The sequence below is a fragment of the Daphnia pulex genome, chromosome 7 (assembly GCF_021134715.1).
Source record: "Daphnia pulex isolate KAP4 chromosome 7, ASM2113471v1".
In the NCBI taxonomy this organism is placed as follows: Eukaryota; Metazoa; Arthropoda; class Branchiopoda; order Diplostraca; family Daphniidae; genus Daphnia; species Daphnia pulex.
The window spans coordinates 574,377-591,258 of NC_060023.1; the positions used below are offsets into that span (position 1 = coordinate 574,377).

Here is a 16,882-nt window from a genome sequence, read left to right on the forward strand (position 1 = left end):
AGGCAATTGGTGTACCAGACGGTCAAGGGTTTTCGACTCAAATCTGCATACCATTTCCAATGAAGAAAGACAGGATGAAGTAACTCTATCGGATAAGATGTGGCTATATTCGTCTTTAATAAAGATCGAATTACTTCACAGTGGAGAAATCAATCTAATTCAGGTATCAAAAGGATTACGACTTGTTCTATAATTCTAAAATGACGAAATTAAGAATATTCAAATTCATTTTTTTATATTTTTTAAATATTTTTATTAATTGACATTTGTATTTCTGTTATTTAAATATTGCAGGGTGGTGACACGTTGTAGGGATAGTCGCACTGATTGATGGCGTCGTTGTAAACCAGTCCGCTAGGGCAGTTCTATAATAATTTTGTTTTAGAAATAATTTCATTTCATAATTCAAAAGTTGGCGCCAATGGAAAATGACATCACTTACGTAGAAATAAGGGGTTCCATTTGAGCACAGGTAAAACGTAGTGCAATCTTCCGGATTGGGGAAAATGTAATCGTCGCTCGACTCGTTGGCGCAAATGTCCGGCCCGATCGTTACAGTGCTGACGGGCCGAGTGCTGTCAGTGCTAATAGTTGATGGATCGATGTCGGTTGACGCCCAAGATGTTTCCCAATTGGCTGTCGGAGTCCATTCGCTGGTAACTTCAGTTGACAGTTCAAGTGAAACAGCCTAAAAGAATTAGATTTTTATCGATACTTTGGTACATTATTATTTTTTAATTGATTATACCTTGAATGAAGGATGTTGCAATAAGGAATTATCGGCCGCTGCGAAGATGAAAAGGCCCATAAATGCCAACGTCTTGATCGCCACTTTGACCTGCATTTTCTAATTAGATTTTTATTTCAATTTGTATAAACTACTAGACCGGCAGACCGGTGTGTTCTGCGTCTTTCAGCTGGACGTCTGTCGTCTTTTAAATCGTCAAGTTCCGTGTCGTTTCTGTCATCGCTCATCTCCTATCGCTGTATTAAAGATGATTAGACTTTTATTTATGTCATCATCTGGAAAGTACCAAGTGCAACCCGAATAAGTCAAATGACCACACACATACCAACCATTCATTTCCTTTCGACTCTAGATAAACCATAACAGGGTATTATAGTTGCCATAGTCTGTAATGTGACAAGTTAATTTGCGTCGGAATATGACAAGAAATAACAGCCAGATGAAAGGAATAACTATAGGCCAAGGAAGGATTATAACGGGATTTCTCCTTGATATCTATGGGGGGGGGGGGGTACTTGAGTCAGTGTACTGTTGAGCTTATAATGCGGATGCGGATTTAGGTACATAGACTCGGACACCCGGTCTGATAACAATAGGAAGAATTACGACGCCGTCGACGTATATGGCTTTAAACAATCGACCTCAACGGTGAGTCATAATGATGCCATAGAACACAATCGAATTTGAATAAAAAAAAGTCAGTGTGAAATAAAAATTTTTAAAAACAAAAACTACTTTTGACTTTCTCATTTCTTTTAATTATAAGCTCATTTTAAAAATAATTGACATTTGTTCGCTTTAAGTCTCCAGAGACCTGTCGGGACTCGGGAACAAGTGACGTTCTTGAAATTTGGATTTGAGCAATGTTGGTACAGCTGAGCCAACATTGAATGACAAATTAGATGATCAAAATGAAAGCTTTTTCAAACAGCTGGGAGTGGCCATTTAAAAGATAGAAATGAATCAGCCCCTTTCTCAGAATTATTTCCTAGAAACGTTAATGAGAGCATTTGGTAAACGTCAGGTAATCAGTCGATTGCATTTGCTGGCAATGGGATGACATAAAAGAATTCTTTCCGACATTGACTATTCAAAACAGCGTGTGTTAATTGATTTTTAATTATTTAGATAATTAATTTTCGCTCTTTATTCGTCTATTCGTTTCTAATTTCAATAACGAGCCCAATGTTAACGCTTTTTTGTAATATTTTTACTAATTTGTCAATTTTTATTCGACAAAATACAAAATTAATTGAAAATTCGCCCAAATGGCTGACAGCTGCACTTTTAGCGTTTGAGAAGGTAATTAAGCGCCGGGGAAGATCAAATACGAATAAATAATCATGTAATCTTGCCAGCGCAACAGCGCTACACTGAACTGTTAGGGTTCGTTAGGCTCCTCCTCCTCGCTGGCAGCTGAGAGGAGATCTAGAGCGGGGGGAGGAGTCTCGCGGCGGCCGTATGCGTTTCTCTACAAAATTGAAACGCTTTTCTCAAGTGAACGACATCAAATGCTACAAAATGAATTAATGAGCTGTAATTGTACGGTTATGATTCCCGATTACATCTTGTAGACAACGGCTTAGGGCTTTATCTGCTCAGACGTCAGGCGTTTGTTTCTTTAATAAAACGCCATCCTTGGTTTGGGTTGGCTGATTAGAGTATAAATTCGGTCGTTGGGAGTCACATTGATGTATTCCATACGGAATACATATACTAAAATTGGAACGATACAGAGAAGATTAGCATGGCCCCTGCGCAAGGATGACACGCAAAATCGTGAAGCGTTCCACATTTTTTGCGAAATTTCCAACCCATTTTGACTTTGATTAATTAATTTCTTGAAAATTGATAAAATGTCAAAGTTTACTGAAAATTAAAAGATTTATTTTTTTCAGTCTTATTGTCTTGGGAATACTATGAGAAAATTGCGATGAATGATTCCGAGAATTCCCTTTGTCGTATTCCGTCAAATAGGTCCCTGGAGACCTTTTAAATTCACTATTTGTAATACCGCTTAAAAAAGAAATTTCGGTGTGACACGAGAAAGTAAAAAGAAAAATAGTTGACGCTCTACAACAGTCTGTATTTATTTAGGCGAATTATTTAACTTGTTAAATTAGCATAATTCAATGTTGCGTTCTAGTGTCGCATTCTAGTGTCGAATTTGTAAGGTTTTTGTAACATTCCTGGCAGACTAAAAATTTTGGCAACACTTACACAAACACATGTGCATGGAAACATCAATGTCTGAGTCGAGCCTGTCTTTTGTGCAATAGATCTTACTATACCAACTTCAAGTAATAGCTGCAAATGGCTAACTTGAACGTCAACACTTTGGATGAAGAATTCATTACTTGTCAAATTTGTTTGTATGAATTTGACGAGCAGAATAAGAAACCCAAATTTCTGCAATGCTCCCACACCATTTGTCTCGAGTGCTTCCAGGTCTGACGTTTTTTAAATGATTGAATTTCGTTGTATGCAATACAATTTTATTAGCTAGGCCGCACGCCAACAAGACACAATCACTTGCCCTTTCTGTCGGACCTGCACATCAAAAGACAACAATAATGGAGCAGAGTGGATTCTGCCAACCAATCGATATGTTCTAGAAATGATCAGAGTGAACAGAGCTCAATCAAATTCTGTGCCAACTACTGCAGTGCCAGTGTAAATCCAATTTTTCAATTTGAAACCTAACAAGATTCTGTGATTTTAACTTCTTCGGTAGGGAGTCAGAAGAAGAGGAGTATGCCTTGATGGAAGCGATTGAAGCCATGCAACAGAGATTACTGAACCAGCAACAGGAACAAGTGATTACTACACCAGCAGATACTGCCGTCTTGTAAGATTTGATTTTTCAAAGTTATGAAACTGACCTGACACTGAATTTTGCATCTCCTTTGGTAGACAGCCAGCTGATGAGGATGAACAATTGAGGCTTGCACTGGAAATGAGTTGTAGAGATATGGAACAAGAAGCCTTGAATGAAGCGATGCGCCAGAGCTTATTGAACCAGCAGCAGAGTCAACCCGAGTCGAGTCAGCCGAGCCTAGTCAGCCCGAGTCGTCCTGATAGGCATCGGGAATTACAAGGGAATACGGTAGCAGCAGCCGGTGCTATCCCACAAAGCACCGAGCCTGATTCAGCCAATGACGTGCCCTCTGATGAAATGTTCTTGTTTCTATTACTGTGTTCATCGGTATTATACTATGCCTTTTTACTAGTTTGCCAATTGATTCCGTTCTTATGGTATCGCTTACATTTTGCATTGGGAATTGTATTTCTCTTGGTTAACAGCGCAGTCGATTCGTCCCGTGTTAACCTATATATGATATTGTTTTGTTTAGTGCTATCATATGATATCTTCTTTCTATTTTTGGAATTGTTTATGTTCTTTTTCCATCACTTGGAATTGTTATTAGTAATTGTATTTCTCTTCTTTGTTTGTGAGATTCTTATTTTTAGGGGTTTTTGTCACCACCGCACCGTGCCTCTATCTAGCACATTCTAAAATTGATATAATTTACCCGTCTCTGAAGTTATTTTGAAAATTAATGTTATCAATAAAGTAAAAGCCAACCTGATTTCTAGGTCAACGTGGCCGGCTGCAATGCTGGGAGTAGTGGACAGCACAGCCGGCAATTAATCTTATAACACAGTCAAACGGATACCCACATCTTTGATAATGATTTTAAAGCAAAATATGAATTTTGTAAACTTTGTAAACTGTTTTCCTCCTCATCGTGTTCTTCCTAAGAATTGTGGTTTTTTCAAATGTGATTCAAATTTTGCCATTAATAAAAGTCAAAATTAAAATGTGAAATTCAATGAAAAATGGTGAATTTCACGTTCTAACCTTTTCCTTTTGTGTAGGGTACGTTACTTGTTCCTTCGATAATAGAGTTTACAAACCCACTTCGATTGCGACTTTGCGAGCTCTCTTTTTCGTCCTTGTTTCTTTACAATGTTTTCTCTATTTCGAATAACACTCCATTTTTATGTTGCCTTAAAGTTGACTGCAGGAGCGCATCACACGCTTCCAGGATTCCGGCCGTCCGGCAGACTTAAAAATTATTTTGAACCTTAAAATACGATTTGGCAACCTGCATGGCCGCATGAGTCATCACACTCAGTCAAAAAGTTAAGGTCGGTGGTCCGGACCTGTGTGTGTGTGTGACCTGATGACCTCGTGCAATTTGCCAACTTTAAATAATAGCTGAAAATGGCTATGAGAGTCAACACGTTGGATGAAGATCTCATTGCTTGTCAAATTTGTTTTTACGAATTTGACGAGGTGACTAAGAAACCCAAATTTCTCCAATGTTTCCACACCATTTGCCACGAGTGCTTCCAGGTATATGAGGTTTTTTTTAAGATTTAAATTTCTGGCATCCAATACAATTTTAGTTGCCTAGATTTTACGTCGCTGGGACACTATCACGTGCCCTTTCTGTCGGACGTGCACACCCAAAAACAACAGCAATGGAGTGGTGTGGGTTCTGCCAACAAATCAATACGTTCTAGAATTGCTCAGACTGAACAGAACTGAATCAAAAACTGTGATGGCTTCTGTACCAATGTAAATTCCAATTCCTTTTTTATTTAGAGCCGATAGAATTCAGAATTTCACTCAGACTCTTTCATCAGGAGAAAACCAGTAGACCGGATGGACCAACAATCGATGCTAGCACCAAACATAATAAATAGTAGAGAGATAGAAGAAACAACATCAGTAGCCACTGTTATCCCAAACAAGTAAAATTTTACTTTTCAATTACAAAGCTGACATAAGAATAACCTTTATGAGTTTTGTACATTCTTCAGCAGGGAGATAGCAGCAGATGACAACGAACAATTGAGGCTTGCACTGGAAATAAGTAATTTACAGATGGAACAGGAAGCCTTGAAGGAAGCCATCTTCCTAAGATTATTGAACCAGCAGCAGAGAGTCAAGCGGAGTCGTGACGGTCCTAAGCTGAGGCATCGGAACTCAAAAAGAAATTCAGATTGTCCAAGAAATCGGGACCCACAAACCACCGGTCTTGATTCAGCCAATGACGTACCGTATGTAGTATGTCTCTTTGGTACATTTATATCTTTTTTAAGGGCTACTATATTGTGCCTTTTTACTATTTTGCCAATTGTTTACGTTCTTTTTGTAGCGTTTAGCATTGCCATCAGTAATTGAATCTCATTCTTGATTGTATTAATTTCGGAAGGAATTTTCAATCAAACTCGTAACGACCTCACCATGCCACTAGCTAGCAGTCTAGCACATTGTAAAAGCTATGTAATTTCCCCTGACATCGTTATTTTAAAAGAAACATGAAAATGTCAACGAGGTGACATTTTTTTTGTTGAAATAGCGATTGGAACTCTGTAGCTTTGTGAAACATCACTATACTGGGGATATTTATTCTGTTTAAATCTGTGACCTGTTTCTTCCTGCTTGTTAAACATATTTTTAAATTTAGAAAATTGGCTTTGGTCGTCCCATCATGTTATCTTCCAATTCTCCATTTTCCTTAGAAGGGTGAGCGTATTTCTCAAATATGATGTTTAATTTTGTAATTATTGGAAGTATAATCAATCAACGAAAACTGGCTTTACAACTTTCTTCTAGATCAAATTTGGATTTTCCCGCTTTTTCTTTGCTTTAGGCTACTATTTTTTATGTTAATGCTTATTCATAGATGGCCCTTTCGATCAGTGTTTTAGTGAAAACCCACTGTTTAAAGTGATGCATTGGCTAATGGCTAGTTTGTTTTGGTTTGAGATAGGATTTTGTAGATTTGTATTCTAAGTAGTTTGTTAACATTTAGACTATTCACTATTCAGGTGATATAATACTTAAGTCATTTTACAGGATTAACCGACAGATTTATATATTTCGGATTGAATAATGTGAACTGAAACAATTAAGGAACAAGAATAATAACAATCTTTTAAAAAAGAAGTTTTCATTGCTATTAATGTTTGCAGCCGATGAGAGACAGAAGAGCGCTTTTGTAGTCACCTGACGTGTCATCCTGTAATTAACATAGAAGTAGGTCAAATAATATGTTCTGCTTCAATGAATGTTTATCGATATTATTTGGAATTATAGGTAGGCCTACTTACCGCCACATCCGCTTGAAGAGTCCGACAGAATTTGTTCTCGTATTCCTGTTTAATATTTCCCATGTCGACGTCGCAATGGCTCACGATATTGCGGATAAGGCTGCGACTACAACGTGCAACAAAATTTCGTCTCAAACTCAAGTAATTCCCATTTAATCTAACTATTCAAATTGAGTTTACTCGTCGGTGCCCAGTCCTTTCATGGAATCGTGGAGTCGCTGAGCGATGTATCCTTGTCGGTTTTGAGCGCATTGTACTGCATCACGTGTAGAATATTATTATGTGAAAGCCAATTAACTGAGAAAAAATATTGACTCTTACGTATTCCTAGTAAAACCTTTTCGGCATTGCCTGAGAATTCGCTCGCGATAGCCTTTTCCAAACTGTGGCCATAATTCGCTAAATACAGGGTCATGACATGGCGCAAATGAGCCCAACTGCGAGTGCAAATGATGGAATTGAAAGTACTTTCATCCGTACCCAGTCGACCTTCTCCTATTTAAAAAATGATCAACAACTTTATGCGCATCTACGGAACAATAATCTAAGGTAATTTGTTGTTTACCTGCGTCGTATAAACGTAGGATATCTGATTTGGCTTTATCTTCATCAAAAACCGTTTCGTTCTCATCCCGGTTACCCTGTGGAAATTAACATTTTAAAAGTGAACATTTAATAGGTGATTGTTTCATGCCTGGGCCAGTGAAACGCAAATCATTTTGAAGGTGCCGGAAGTGTCTCCCACAATGTCCTTTTCCATCGGACGGCCGTAAGCTGAAATCCGGTAAAAACAACAATTCAAATTCAATTGAAACAAATAAATGAATGAACGCGATTGTGTTTTATACTGAGCAGGTATGACTTGTTGATTTCTCGCATCTCCTGATTAGTGCGACTGCAAAGGATTTCAATCAACGTGTTTTCGGTGGTCCCCAATCCGGCCATGGCTTCACGCATTTCACGTGCCAAGAAATCGGCCGTCGACAGGCAGAGGGCAACCATAACCCGTTCGAAATTGCGACTCAATTCACTTCTCAATTTCGACTCCAAATCCTACGAGTGATGGTATAAATGAAATAATTGATTTGTTGAAATAAAATCTTAATGATTATTCATTCAACCTTTCCATTGCCGGACTTGTAGGCCTGCTTAATTGAAACGCGCTGGTCGTTGCTGCGATGGCACAGAATGTTGATCAGGGCCTTTTCATCGGTGCCCATACCTTTCATGGCCTTATGGAGAGCATCGGCGTCGGCTCTGGCATCGAACAGCGCAGCCGGAAGCACCGTGGGAACATACTAAATGAATTGACACTATTATGGAGACTATGGATGTAAGTTTCGATTGAATTTGATTTACCCGTTCGGCTTTTTGCGGTGCCATTGGTTGTTGAGGATGATTCTGATGCTGCCAAATGGGCGTCGTATTGGCAGCTATTTGATAGAAATGATTGGCAGCCATTGCACAGTATAGGCCTACCTGGATGAAATTTGATTCGATAACGCAGAGACACTGGTTGTTGCACAGCAGTCGATTCGTATGTTTAGGGATGTACTAAAAATAGGCCCAGTAATTTTGGAGAGAAAGGGCGTGCTAGCTGTGCCAACTGATCTTACTTGTTCGCCTACTGGCTGTCAAGAAAAGACCTAAGACCTGAACCGCAAACTTCCCTTTTTCGTCACTCCAAATCTACAATCCATTCCGGGATTCATGTTGGGTTTTTACGCATGTAGAAATAAGCTTATAAAAATGACTTAGATTTAACTGAGTTGGTGAGCCGCAAGAGGATGTGTTGGTTTAATTTGAATTCTAAATTTTTTTTAAAATTTATTTATTATAATTGGATAGACACAGTACATAGTATACTAGTCACCACAAGTAAATTTTATAGTTTTTTCAGCCTGTCTTAATGTTATAATCTACCACATTGTAAAAATTTCGTTTATCATTCAAAACTAGGAATTCCCAACTGATGCACTGCTGCAGCATATAAATCTATTCGACGCTAGCTGGCGAATCGGTATTCCATGAACATGACTCGCAGGCTGACCATCGTTTTGGTCGTCCTCTTTGGACTGTTGGCCCTGGCATCGTCTGGGCCATCATCCGAAGATAACACCAACTCGGTCGCCATTGAAGAAGAACTGGCCAGAGCATTCCAGGTGGCCAGATCCAACGTTGTAACCGACGTTGCTGGGTACAGGCAATCGAGGAACGAGGAGCAAGAAACTTCCGTAAGTTTCAAATTAAACTTTCATTTTCTATAGTTTAAAAATGATGGTTTGATTCAATCATTTCTTTTTTATTTATTCAGGAACAAACCGAAGAAGAACCGCCACGTAAGAAAAATAAAAAATCTAAGCGCAGGAAGTGGAGGAAGAGGTTTAAAAATTTGTTTGGCAAAGGTGCAAAATGGTACCGAAAGATTAAAGATCGCTCGCGCGAAACCAAATAAGGCCACCAATAATCTCTAGATGATTATCCGTCGTACCGCACGAATTTTGGAACAAATTGAAACGTTCATTTCGAATACTTTTGAACATTCTGAAACATTTTTTAAAAAATTTGCTAGTCATTTGATACCGAGTGAGTCTAAATGAACTATTGTGCTCTGTATAGTGAAATTGATTGCAATGACTATATTCATGCATTAATATTGCACTGGTAAATGTGGCATAAACATAATTTGGCAAATACAAAACCCAATAGCAAATCATTTGGACCCTCGTTTTTCAAACTGAATCATTAATGAATATAGGATACAACTCATGTCATATTCAAATGAAAATTATTGCTTATGCAGTTTATATACAGTATAGACCAATATTTCGAAATCGACACGTGTGCAGTAAACAGGGGAAGGGAAGCGCTAGTTTGCAACTGACGATTCGATTGGCTGCTGAGAATAATCGTGGTTAACCCATAACTTCCCTTTTTCGACACTCTTATAATCTTAATTCCCGCATTCACCGAGTTCTATTTGAAATTAAATTAACATGTACACTGATTATTATTTGAACTAAAATGTTTTCAATTGGTTAACCACTTTTATTGCCACAGGAGGAAGTACCGGTTTGATTAGTGAACGTTTCACATTTTGAACCCCACCAAACATCCTTTTCATTGGCTTTCAGAACTCGATCGAATATTTGAGATTGAGACCTAATCTACCGCATTACAGGAAATTAATTGATGACTGCAAATTAAGAATTCCTAACTGAAACATATAAAAGCTATTCAACGTGAGCTGGTGGATAGGTATTCCATCATCATGGTTCGCCAGTCGACAATCGCTTTCGTCGTCCTTTTTGGACTGTTGGCTCTGGCATCTTCCAGTCCATTATTTGAAGAAGACGAGTCATTCGCCAACGAAGAAGAAGCTGCATTCGAAGAAGAAGTGGCCAGAGCATTTGAAGAAGAAGTGGCCAGAGCATTCGAAGAAGAAGCTGTCCGAGCTTACGATGAATCCGAAGATGAATTGATGAGCCAATTGCAGGAAACCCGCGTAAGTTTGAATTTTGATTTGCTAATTAGCTTCCTTTGATTGATTCAAATATTTTTTTCAAATCAACAGCGATCTCAAGAAGGACCCCCTCGCCTCCTCAAGTCATCCAACTTCTGTTACGGTAAAAGGTCTGGCAACTACGCCGATGCGTCCAACCCTCGCGCTTTCTACATGTGCGACAAGGCCGGACAAACATTTACCATGGTAAGAAATAATTAACTGAATTCCCTATTGATACAATTATCGTTATCCAATATTTCGACATTTAACAGAATTGCCAGGCCGGTTTGGTTTACGATCAACAATTGAACCGATGCGAATGGAACAAAAATGGAGGGGGCGGGCAATATCCGCAACCACCTCCTCCACCACCGCCGCAAAAACAATACCAACCATACCAGCCACCACCGCCACCACCACCACCACCGCCACCCCCACCACCGCCACCACCGCCACCACCGCCACCACCACCGCCACCACCGCCGCCACCACCGCAACAATACCCATCGTACCCATCGATCGGCAGTGGTTACGGCCGCAAATAGTCTCGAATGGAAAAATATTTGAAAAATTGTTTGCAAACGATTTAATTATATTTGTGCATTAATGCAATATATAACCATTTATGAAACTGAACATGTGCATATTATTTCACAAACGAAATAAGAACCGTATTAAGTCAAATTATAGATATGGAAGATCAATTTCAAATTTCTTTGATTTGAAAAATGGAACAACAGCGCCACCTGTTGGACAAAATTCGCACTGCATGCGAGACGGAAAGTAAACAAACATGCACAAATGTGCAAAGGCTGAAATTTTGACGACGAGATTAATGGGCTAACTACTTTGTATAAAATCATAGAAAAGAAATGGCGTCAGCTTTATCAATGTCGTGCGACGCAGAGTTAAATGAATTGGTCACGTGTGGCGTCTGCTTGTGCGAATTCGACACAGACAATAGAAAACCAAAATTTCTTCCATGCTCACACACAATCTGCTTGTCGTGTTTGAAGGTGAGATGAAGCTAAGATTGTAGTAGAATTGCATAAAAATGCTGACACTTTTTATCAACAGGAAATCAACCGGAATTACATGGTTGCATGTCCCTTCTGTCGAAACATATCTACCCAAATACATGTTGCCAATCTTGCCAACAATTCTTATGCTCTCCAAATGCTTAAACTCAAAGAGAAGAAGCAAGAAAACACAATTAAACCTGCCCCATTGAAGTAACATCCATCAGTTACATGCACTCTTAAAACAAATGTCAATTTTTAATCTTTTAGGGGACCTAGTTGGTGCTTCACATGTGGAACAGTGACGAAAGATACCTGCACAACACCTGATCACTCCCTGGTCAATTTGACAGCTGACACAATCAAGAACATGGAAGACTTTATAAGTCTCAAAGAAGATTTGCAGACAATGAAGAACGAAGGAACAAACAAATTAGCCATGGCCATTCACAAGCGACAAGAAATCAAAGAACATTTGGATTTCTTAACGAAATCCTTCAAAGCCACAATGGAAGAAATTGATGAGCTTCAAGATGAAAATAATCTCATCTTGACTCAATTGGTCTCTACTTTGGAAGGAAACGGACCGAAATCACTTCCGGCAACTGGAGACACTAAACAAGAGATTGAAGATTTTTTCTTGTCAGGCCTAGAATCTTTGATGAACGATTCTTTGAGCCCGGATGACACGGCGGAAGCACTTAAAGTCAAGTTAAACAAATCCATCGAAATGTTTGAAGAGCAGTTCCAGGAAGCCACAGCCAAGGCTTCCGAGTACGAGTTCCAGAACAATACAAAAATCAAAATCATTTTACTTGATGAAATGGATCAACCTATTCCGACGTTTCCGTTGCTCGAGGGTGGATTCTGTTTGGCCAAAAAGAAAAAGTTGAACGCTAGCGTCCGGCAAGATTTGAATTTACTATCACATCTCGTCTTTTCGCTGTTGAGAAAACAAAAGATTAGCACGAAAGCGGAGGCTTCCGCTGTTCCCTCCGCTTATCAGGGCACTGATCCTGTTGTATTTGCCAAATCCGCACTGGACAACACTAAAAGCGGAGTGAATAAAGCCTTGTCTTTTTTCCTCGATTCGGAATCATTTGCCTTTCCATTCGACTCTCCTTTTACATCCGGCCCTTCCGGTGAACTCAATTCCGCGATCCCGCTGCCACTTTCCAATAAATTTATCCTCGGCCAATCCATTTTCATCTTCCGGCTGTTCCAGTCGGGCGCCTTGAAGGGCGAAATCCACATACAACCTGTTATCACCTTTCATCCGGATTTCATGAACATATTGGGCATCAACTGTTTCAAAACTCCCAAACACTTTTGCAATTCCATCGAAAAGGTCAGTAGCATTTTCTAATTAATTAATTATCTAATTAACTTAAATTATTGTTCATAATTAAATTCTTGATTTGTAAAGGCCGTCTCGGGAGTGTTTGTCTTGTTCCCGATGGCCCGCCCACAGTTTCAACCCGTTTTACCGGACATGGTGGCCAAATTCCCTGGGCATTTGCCTAGCAACGAGATGGCGTGCAGCTTGGGTGATGTCGGCGTCAACACGATTTCCACCTGTGATAATGCCGTCACTGGCTGGAGCTTCCTGTTCCCTCTGGAAAATTACAGAGATCCCAAATTCGCCATGCATTTGAAGACGTTGCCTTCAGCCCGTCTATTCGGCAAAGTCCTTCACCTGAACATGCTCGACGCAATAGGTCAGCTGTGCTGTACCAGCAGGTCCGGTAGGACCGGCTACTCCGTAACTTTGGAATCGAGATAAATCCTTTTTTTCATTTCATACTAATTTTTCTTAATACCTTTTTTTAAAAATTTCACTACGAATTAACAGAAGTTAAAATGGAAATTGCAATAAACGTTGATTTGATCATTTCAAATGGTTTCCCCATTATCTTTGGGGTTAAAACAAGGATATGTGAATAGCCACAAATCGGATGTATTGGTCGTGATTTCAATTAATCTTCAAGCCTCAAATTTCCCCTGTTTGTTCGCCACTTCCCTTTTATGTGTTTTTTTTAGGAAGGTGATTACTTGGAATTTCCTGTCACGTGCCTTGACTGCCTTCAATGTTAACCAACACCTTCCTTAGCTCCTCCAAGTATATTGAATTGTAAATTCTAGTGAGACGGAGGTCGATCAACATGGCGGGCGTTCCAATTAAATTCAAATTTTCTCTTTTCACCTTGGCCATCCTCTGTGGACTTTTGGCTCTAAGTTCTTCAAGCGAATTCTACGATGAAGAACGAGACGATGTAAGTTTAAACATTTCTTAATAATTTTTAACGAGTTAAATTTATGTCATTTGAAAAAATAGCGATCCGCCGAGTTGGAGGAAGATTCCCGACAGTACTACGCGTACGGGCGGAGACCGGTACAACAGGTCCACCATAATCACTACGGACAGTACCACTATCCACAACCCGTAAGGCCGGTGGCTCCGCAATTGCCCGTATGCGGTAATCACCCTCAATGCAAATCGTGTAAAGCTCCGACTGTTCCGAATTACCAACCCAAGTCTCCATCTGCCCGCTCTGCTCGTCAAACAAGTTTCGTAGAAGAGGAGAGCCAGATTGAAGAATTCGTAAGTCCCTTCTACCATTTCTAATTGTTATTAAAAGTAATCGCAATTTGTATTTTAATAGCGTTCCGAGGAAGATTATGAAACGCGTTATTACCAGCCGGTGAAGCAGTATCACTACCAAACCACCCAGCAGTATTACTACCAAACCACCCAGCCACCTCGCCGTCAGTGTAACGCAGTTTGCAAACCACCAGTTCCGGTCACGACTCAAAAGCCCTACGTCCAACAAACACAGGCCTATCAACATTACCAGCAGCCGCAATATCCACAATACCAGCAGCCGCAATACCAACAGCCGCAATATCAATACCGGCCATACGGTCGCTAATCGTTCCATCATTTCGAAATCATTCTAATCACACCACCAAATTATTATTAATGCATTTCTTTGTGTAAATGATAATTGGTGTGTGTGTGTATGATGATTTGATAGCGATTGTTCCAGACGGAATCCAATAAAAAACCGCAAGTAGAAGTAGAACAATGTACGGTACACTATTGCATATAGCCACAAAGAACTTATCTCGATTTCTAATGAGACATTTATTGGTAATGTCGTTTCCTGTTTTCACCACTTCCCATTAAGTTGAATAGGAAATGAGAACAAGATTAATTCCCTGTTTTTAACCACACGGTTAACCCCAAAAAATATTATCCGTTGCTTTTTTAATTAAAAAGTTTAGATTTCATTGATACAGGTTAAGGCTCACATCAGTCAAGCTGTGGAATCACCATGGCTCGCACTTCAATTTTCAAACTAGCGGCCGTTTTGGTCGTTTTGTTTGGACTTTTGACTGCAGATGCCTCTAGCGAATTCGACGAAGAAGATTTATTGAGCCAGTTTGAAGACAATGTAAGTTTGTAGATTGATCACCATTTCAATTTAATATTATACAATTATTTTATTTTATAATAATGTAACTAGCCATTTGAGGACTTTGAGTCAAGGAATTATGGAAACCAACAGTGGCGGAATGGTTTCTGTGCCGGTAAAAGGGACGGCAACTACGTCAATCCTGCAGATCCTCATTCGTTTTACCAATGCCATCAAAACGGCGTCACTTTATTGCGGGTAAATCATAGATAATGTACTAAAATAATGTAAAAATGAATGTTAATTAAACACCTTTTAGCATTGCGACCCGAGGACCGTTTACGATCCTCCTCCAAGGGATCGCTGCGAATGGCCACATCTAGTTCAAGGATGCAACGGTCGCTACGGAAATTGTCGTAACAAGGAACCCATCATGGTGTTACCGCTACCGATTCCTCCCATTATTTTACCAAATCCTCCTCCGCCGGATTACCAAAGAGATGGCCAATGCAGTAATCGCCCTCAATGCCAATCGTGCAAACCGCCAACTGTACCGTCCTACCAACCGCGAGTCTCGCTCCATCGCAGTGCAAGAGAGACGATTCAATCCCAAGAAAATGTGAGTTCTGTTTTGTAGTAAGCCGAGCTATAGGTTTGCGTTATTTACTTAACAAAATTTTCATTGTTTGGACAGCTGGATGAATCCGAGTTCGACTTGCGATATTCTTCGAATAGTTTCTGTGCTGGTAAAAAGGACGGCAATTACATCAATCCTAGCAATCCTTTCTCGCTTTATCAGTGTCATCAAAATGGCAAGCTCTACGAACTGGTAAAGATTTCTTCCGTATTTAGAATTAATTAAAACATGAATTTATTTAACATCGATTGTTTCGTAGCCTTGTCAGGGGGGAACTGTTTATGATCCTCCTCCGGCGGATCGTTGTGAATGGCCGAATCAAATGAAAGGATGCAACGGTGGTTATGGAAGAGGATGCGTTTATGCGCCGATTAGAGTGCCAGTAACGACCGCACCCGCTCCTCGTCAATGCAATGCCATATGCACCCCACATGTGACTCGGTCACCGGCACACTATATTAATAAATATCAACAGTACGGTCGATAAGGTGGTTTGTCCAAATGTTTTGTGCATGGTTCATTTCGATTTTATTTTTAAATTTGTCCTCAATTTGTTGAACTAAAATGCTAAAAATGTTTTGTTATGGTCCCGCTTTAAATTGGTTAGATCTATTGTCACGACATATGTCGTGGCGCGACGGTCAAAACTGTCTATTGTCACGACATCTGTCGTGGCAATAAAGAGAAAATTGTCTATTGCCACGATACGCCTATACTTCCTCTCTGATCTCTCATATCGTGACAATAACACGAATTTTGTCTATTGCCACGACATGCGTTTTCGTACTAAGTTCCACAGAAGATGTTTAGGAAAACTACTAAATAGGGTAAAACTACATGTGCATAATTCCCGCATCAATTTTCTTGTCAATTATCCCGTGAAACTCAACCTTTGTTGTAATCTCCAAATAAAAAATTACCCTCTCGACGGAGAATCGAACGCCATGCTATCGCATGGTGGCATTCATCGCTGACCATTCGGCTACCACTGCTGAAATGTTATTGTAAAAAACTTGACATACATAACCTAACCTAACCTAACCTAACCTAACCTAACCTAACCTAACCTAACCTAACCTAACCTAACCTAACCTAACCTAACCTAACCTAACATGCGTGAATGTCGAATTTTAAAAAAATATATGTCGTGGCAATAGACAAATTTCGTGTTATTGCCACGATATGAGAGATCAGAGAGGAAGTATAGGCGTATCGTGGCGTGTCGTGGCAATAGACAATTTTCTCTTTATTGCCACGACAGATGTCGTGACAATAGACAGTTTTGACCGTCGCGCCACGACATCATGTCGTGGCAATAGATTTAACCCTTTAAATTTTCCCGGGTCGATAACAACGCCATCTAGCGGTAAAATTGTGAACGTCTAATTGGAAAATTTCACAATTTAATAAAGTAAACAAACAAAAATGTTA

General features: G+C 39.7%; 5 protein-coding genes, 1 long non-coding RNA gene and 1 other non-coding gene across 9 annotated transcripts; 5 read left to right on the forward strand and 2 right to left on the reverse strand.

Annotated features, from left to right (window-relative positions):
• Nucleotides 1-259: 259 nt before the first annotated feature.
• On the reverse strand, nucleotides 260-844 carry LOC124197700 (endochitinase-like). The gene is made up of 3 exons (XM_046593230.1): nucleotides 749-844; nucleotides 443-688; nucleotides 260-365 (listed from the first exon to the last, which is right to left on the reverse strand). Exons 1-3 carry the CDS (start codon nucleotides 842-844, stop codon nucleotides 282-284), a joined length of 426 nt encoding a protein of 141 aa, XP_046449186.1. The 3' UTR covers nucleotides 260-281.
• Nucleotides 845-2,441: 1,597 nt separating this feature from the next.
• On the forward strand, nucleotides 2,442-2,547 carry LOC124198889. Its single transcript, XR_006876751.1, has one exon. It is a non-coding gene; the product is annotated as a U6 spliceosomal RNA (small nuclear RNA).
• A 397-nt stretch (nucleotides 2,548-2,944) lies between these two features.
• Nucleotides 2,945-4,675, forward strand: LOC124196901 (E3 ubiquitin-protein ligase RNF152-like). 2 transcript variants are annotated; one of them, XM_046592157.1, is made up of 4 exons: nucleotides 2,945-3,196; nucleotides 3,255-3,421; nucleotides 3,483-3,596; nucleotides 3,662-4,675. In XM_046592157.1, exons 1-4 carry the CDS (start codon nucleotides 3,062-3,064, stop codon nucleotides 4,263-4,265), a joined length of 1,020 nt encoding a protein of 339 aa, XP_046448113.1. In that variant the 5' UTR covers nucleotides 2,945-3,061; the 3' UTR covers nucleotides 4,266-4,675. The 2 variants fall into 2 exon arrangements, with proteins under 2 accessions (XP_046448113.1, XP_046448114.1); XM_046592158.1 differs by having other exon boundaries at nucleotides 2,948-3,196; nucleotides 3,666-4,675.
• Nucleotides 4,676-4,862: 187 nt separating this feature from the next.
• Nucleotides 4,863-5,334, forward strand: LOC124196905. Its single transcript, XR_006875862.1, has 2 exons — nucleotides 4,863-5,108; nucleotides 5,170-5,334. It is a non-coding gene; the product is annotated as an uncharacterized LOC124196905 (long non-coding RNA).
• Nucleotides 5,335-6,622: 1,288 nt separating this feature from the next.
• On the reverse strand, nucleotides 6,623-8,498 carry LOC124196900 (annexin B9-like). The gene is made up of 9 exons (XM_046592156.1): nucleotides 8,234-8,498; nucleotides 7,996-8,172; nucleotides 7,723-7,927; nucleotides 7,569-7,648; nucleotides 7,440-7,515; nucleotides 7,196-7,369; nucleotides 7,055-7,130; nucleotides 6,875-6,980; nucleotides 6,623-6,783 (listed from the first exon to the last, which is right to left on the reverse strand). Exons 1-9 carry the CDS (start codon nucleotides 8,333-8,335, stop codon nucleotides 6,724-6,726), a joined length of 1,056 nt encoding a protein of 351 aa, XP_046448112.1. The 5' UTR covers nucleotides 8,336-8,498; the 3' UTR covers nucleotides 6,623-6,723.
• On the forward strand, nucleotides 8,072-11,015 carry LOC124196903 (neural Wiskott-Aldrich syndrome protein-like). The gene is made up of 5 exons (XM_046592160.1): nucleotides 8,072-8,207; nucleotides 8,834-9,108; nucleotides 9,189-10,379; nucleotides 10,449-10,583; nucleotides 10,652-11,015. The coding sequence occupies exons 3-5, from the start codon at nucleotides 10,146-10,148 to the stop codon at nucleotides 10,922-10,924; spliced, it is 642 nt and encodes a 213-aa protein (XP_046448116.1). The 5' UTR covers nucleotides 8,072-8,207; nucleotides 8,834-9,108; nucleotides 9,189-10,145; the 3' UTR covers nucleotides 10,925-11,015.
• A 134-nt stretch (nucleotides 11,016-11,149) lies between these two features.
• On the forward strand, nucleotides 11,150-16,877 carry LOC124196894. 2 transcript variants are annotated; one of them, XM_046592148.1, is made up of 8 exons: nucleotides 13,236-13,671; nucleotides 13,734-14,000; nucleotides 14,062-14,853; nucleotides 14,926-15,072; nucleotides 15,134-15,433; nucleotides 15,509-15,643; nucleotides 15,711-16,049; nucleotides 16,785-16,877. In XM_046592148.1, the coding sequence occupies exons 3-7, from the start codon at nucleotides 14,734-14,736 to the stop codon at nucleotides 15,936-15,938; spliced, it is 930 nt and encodes a 309-aa protein (XP_046448104.1). In that variant the 5' UTR covers nucleotides 13,236-13,671; nucleotides 13,734-14,000; nucleotides 14,062-14,733; the 3' UTR covers nucleotides 15,939-16,049; nucleotides 16,785-16,877. The 2 variants fall into 2 exon arrangements, with proteins under 2 accessions (XP_046448103.1, XP_046448104.1); XM_046592147.1 differs by lacking the exons at nucleotides 14,926-15,072; nucleotides 15,134-15,433; nucleotides 15,509-15,643; nucleotides 15,711-16,049; nucleotides 16,785-16,877 and adding exons at nucleotides 11,150-11,395; nucleotides 11,457-11,611; nucleotides 11,669-12,746 and having other exon boundaries at nucleotides 12,825-13,671; nucleotides 14,062-14,481.
• Nucleotides 16,878-16,882: the final 5 nt, after the last annotated feature.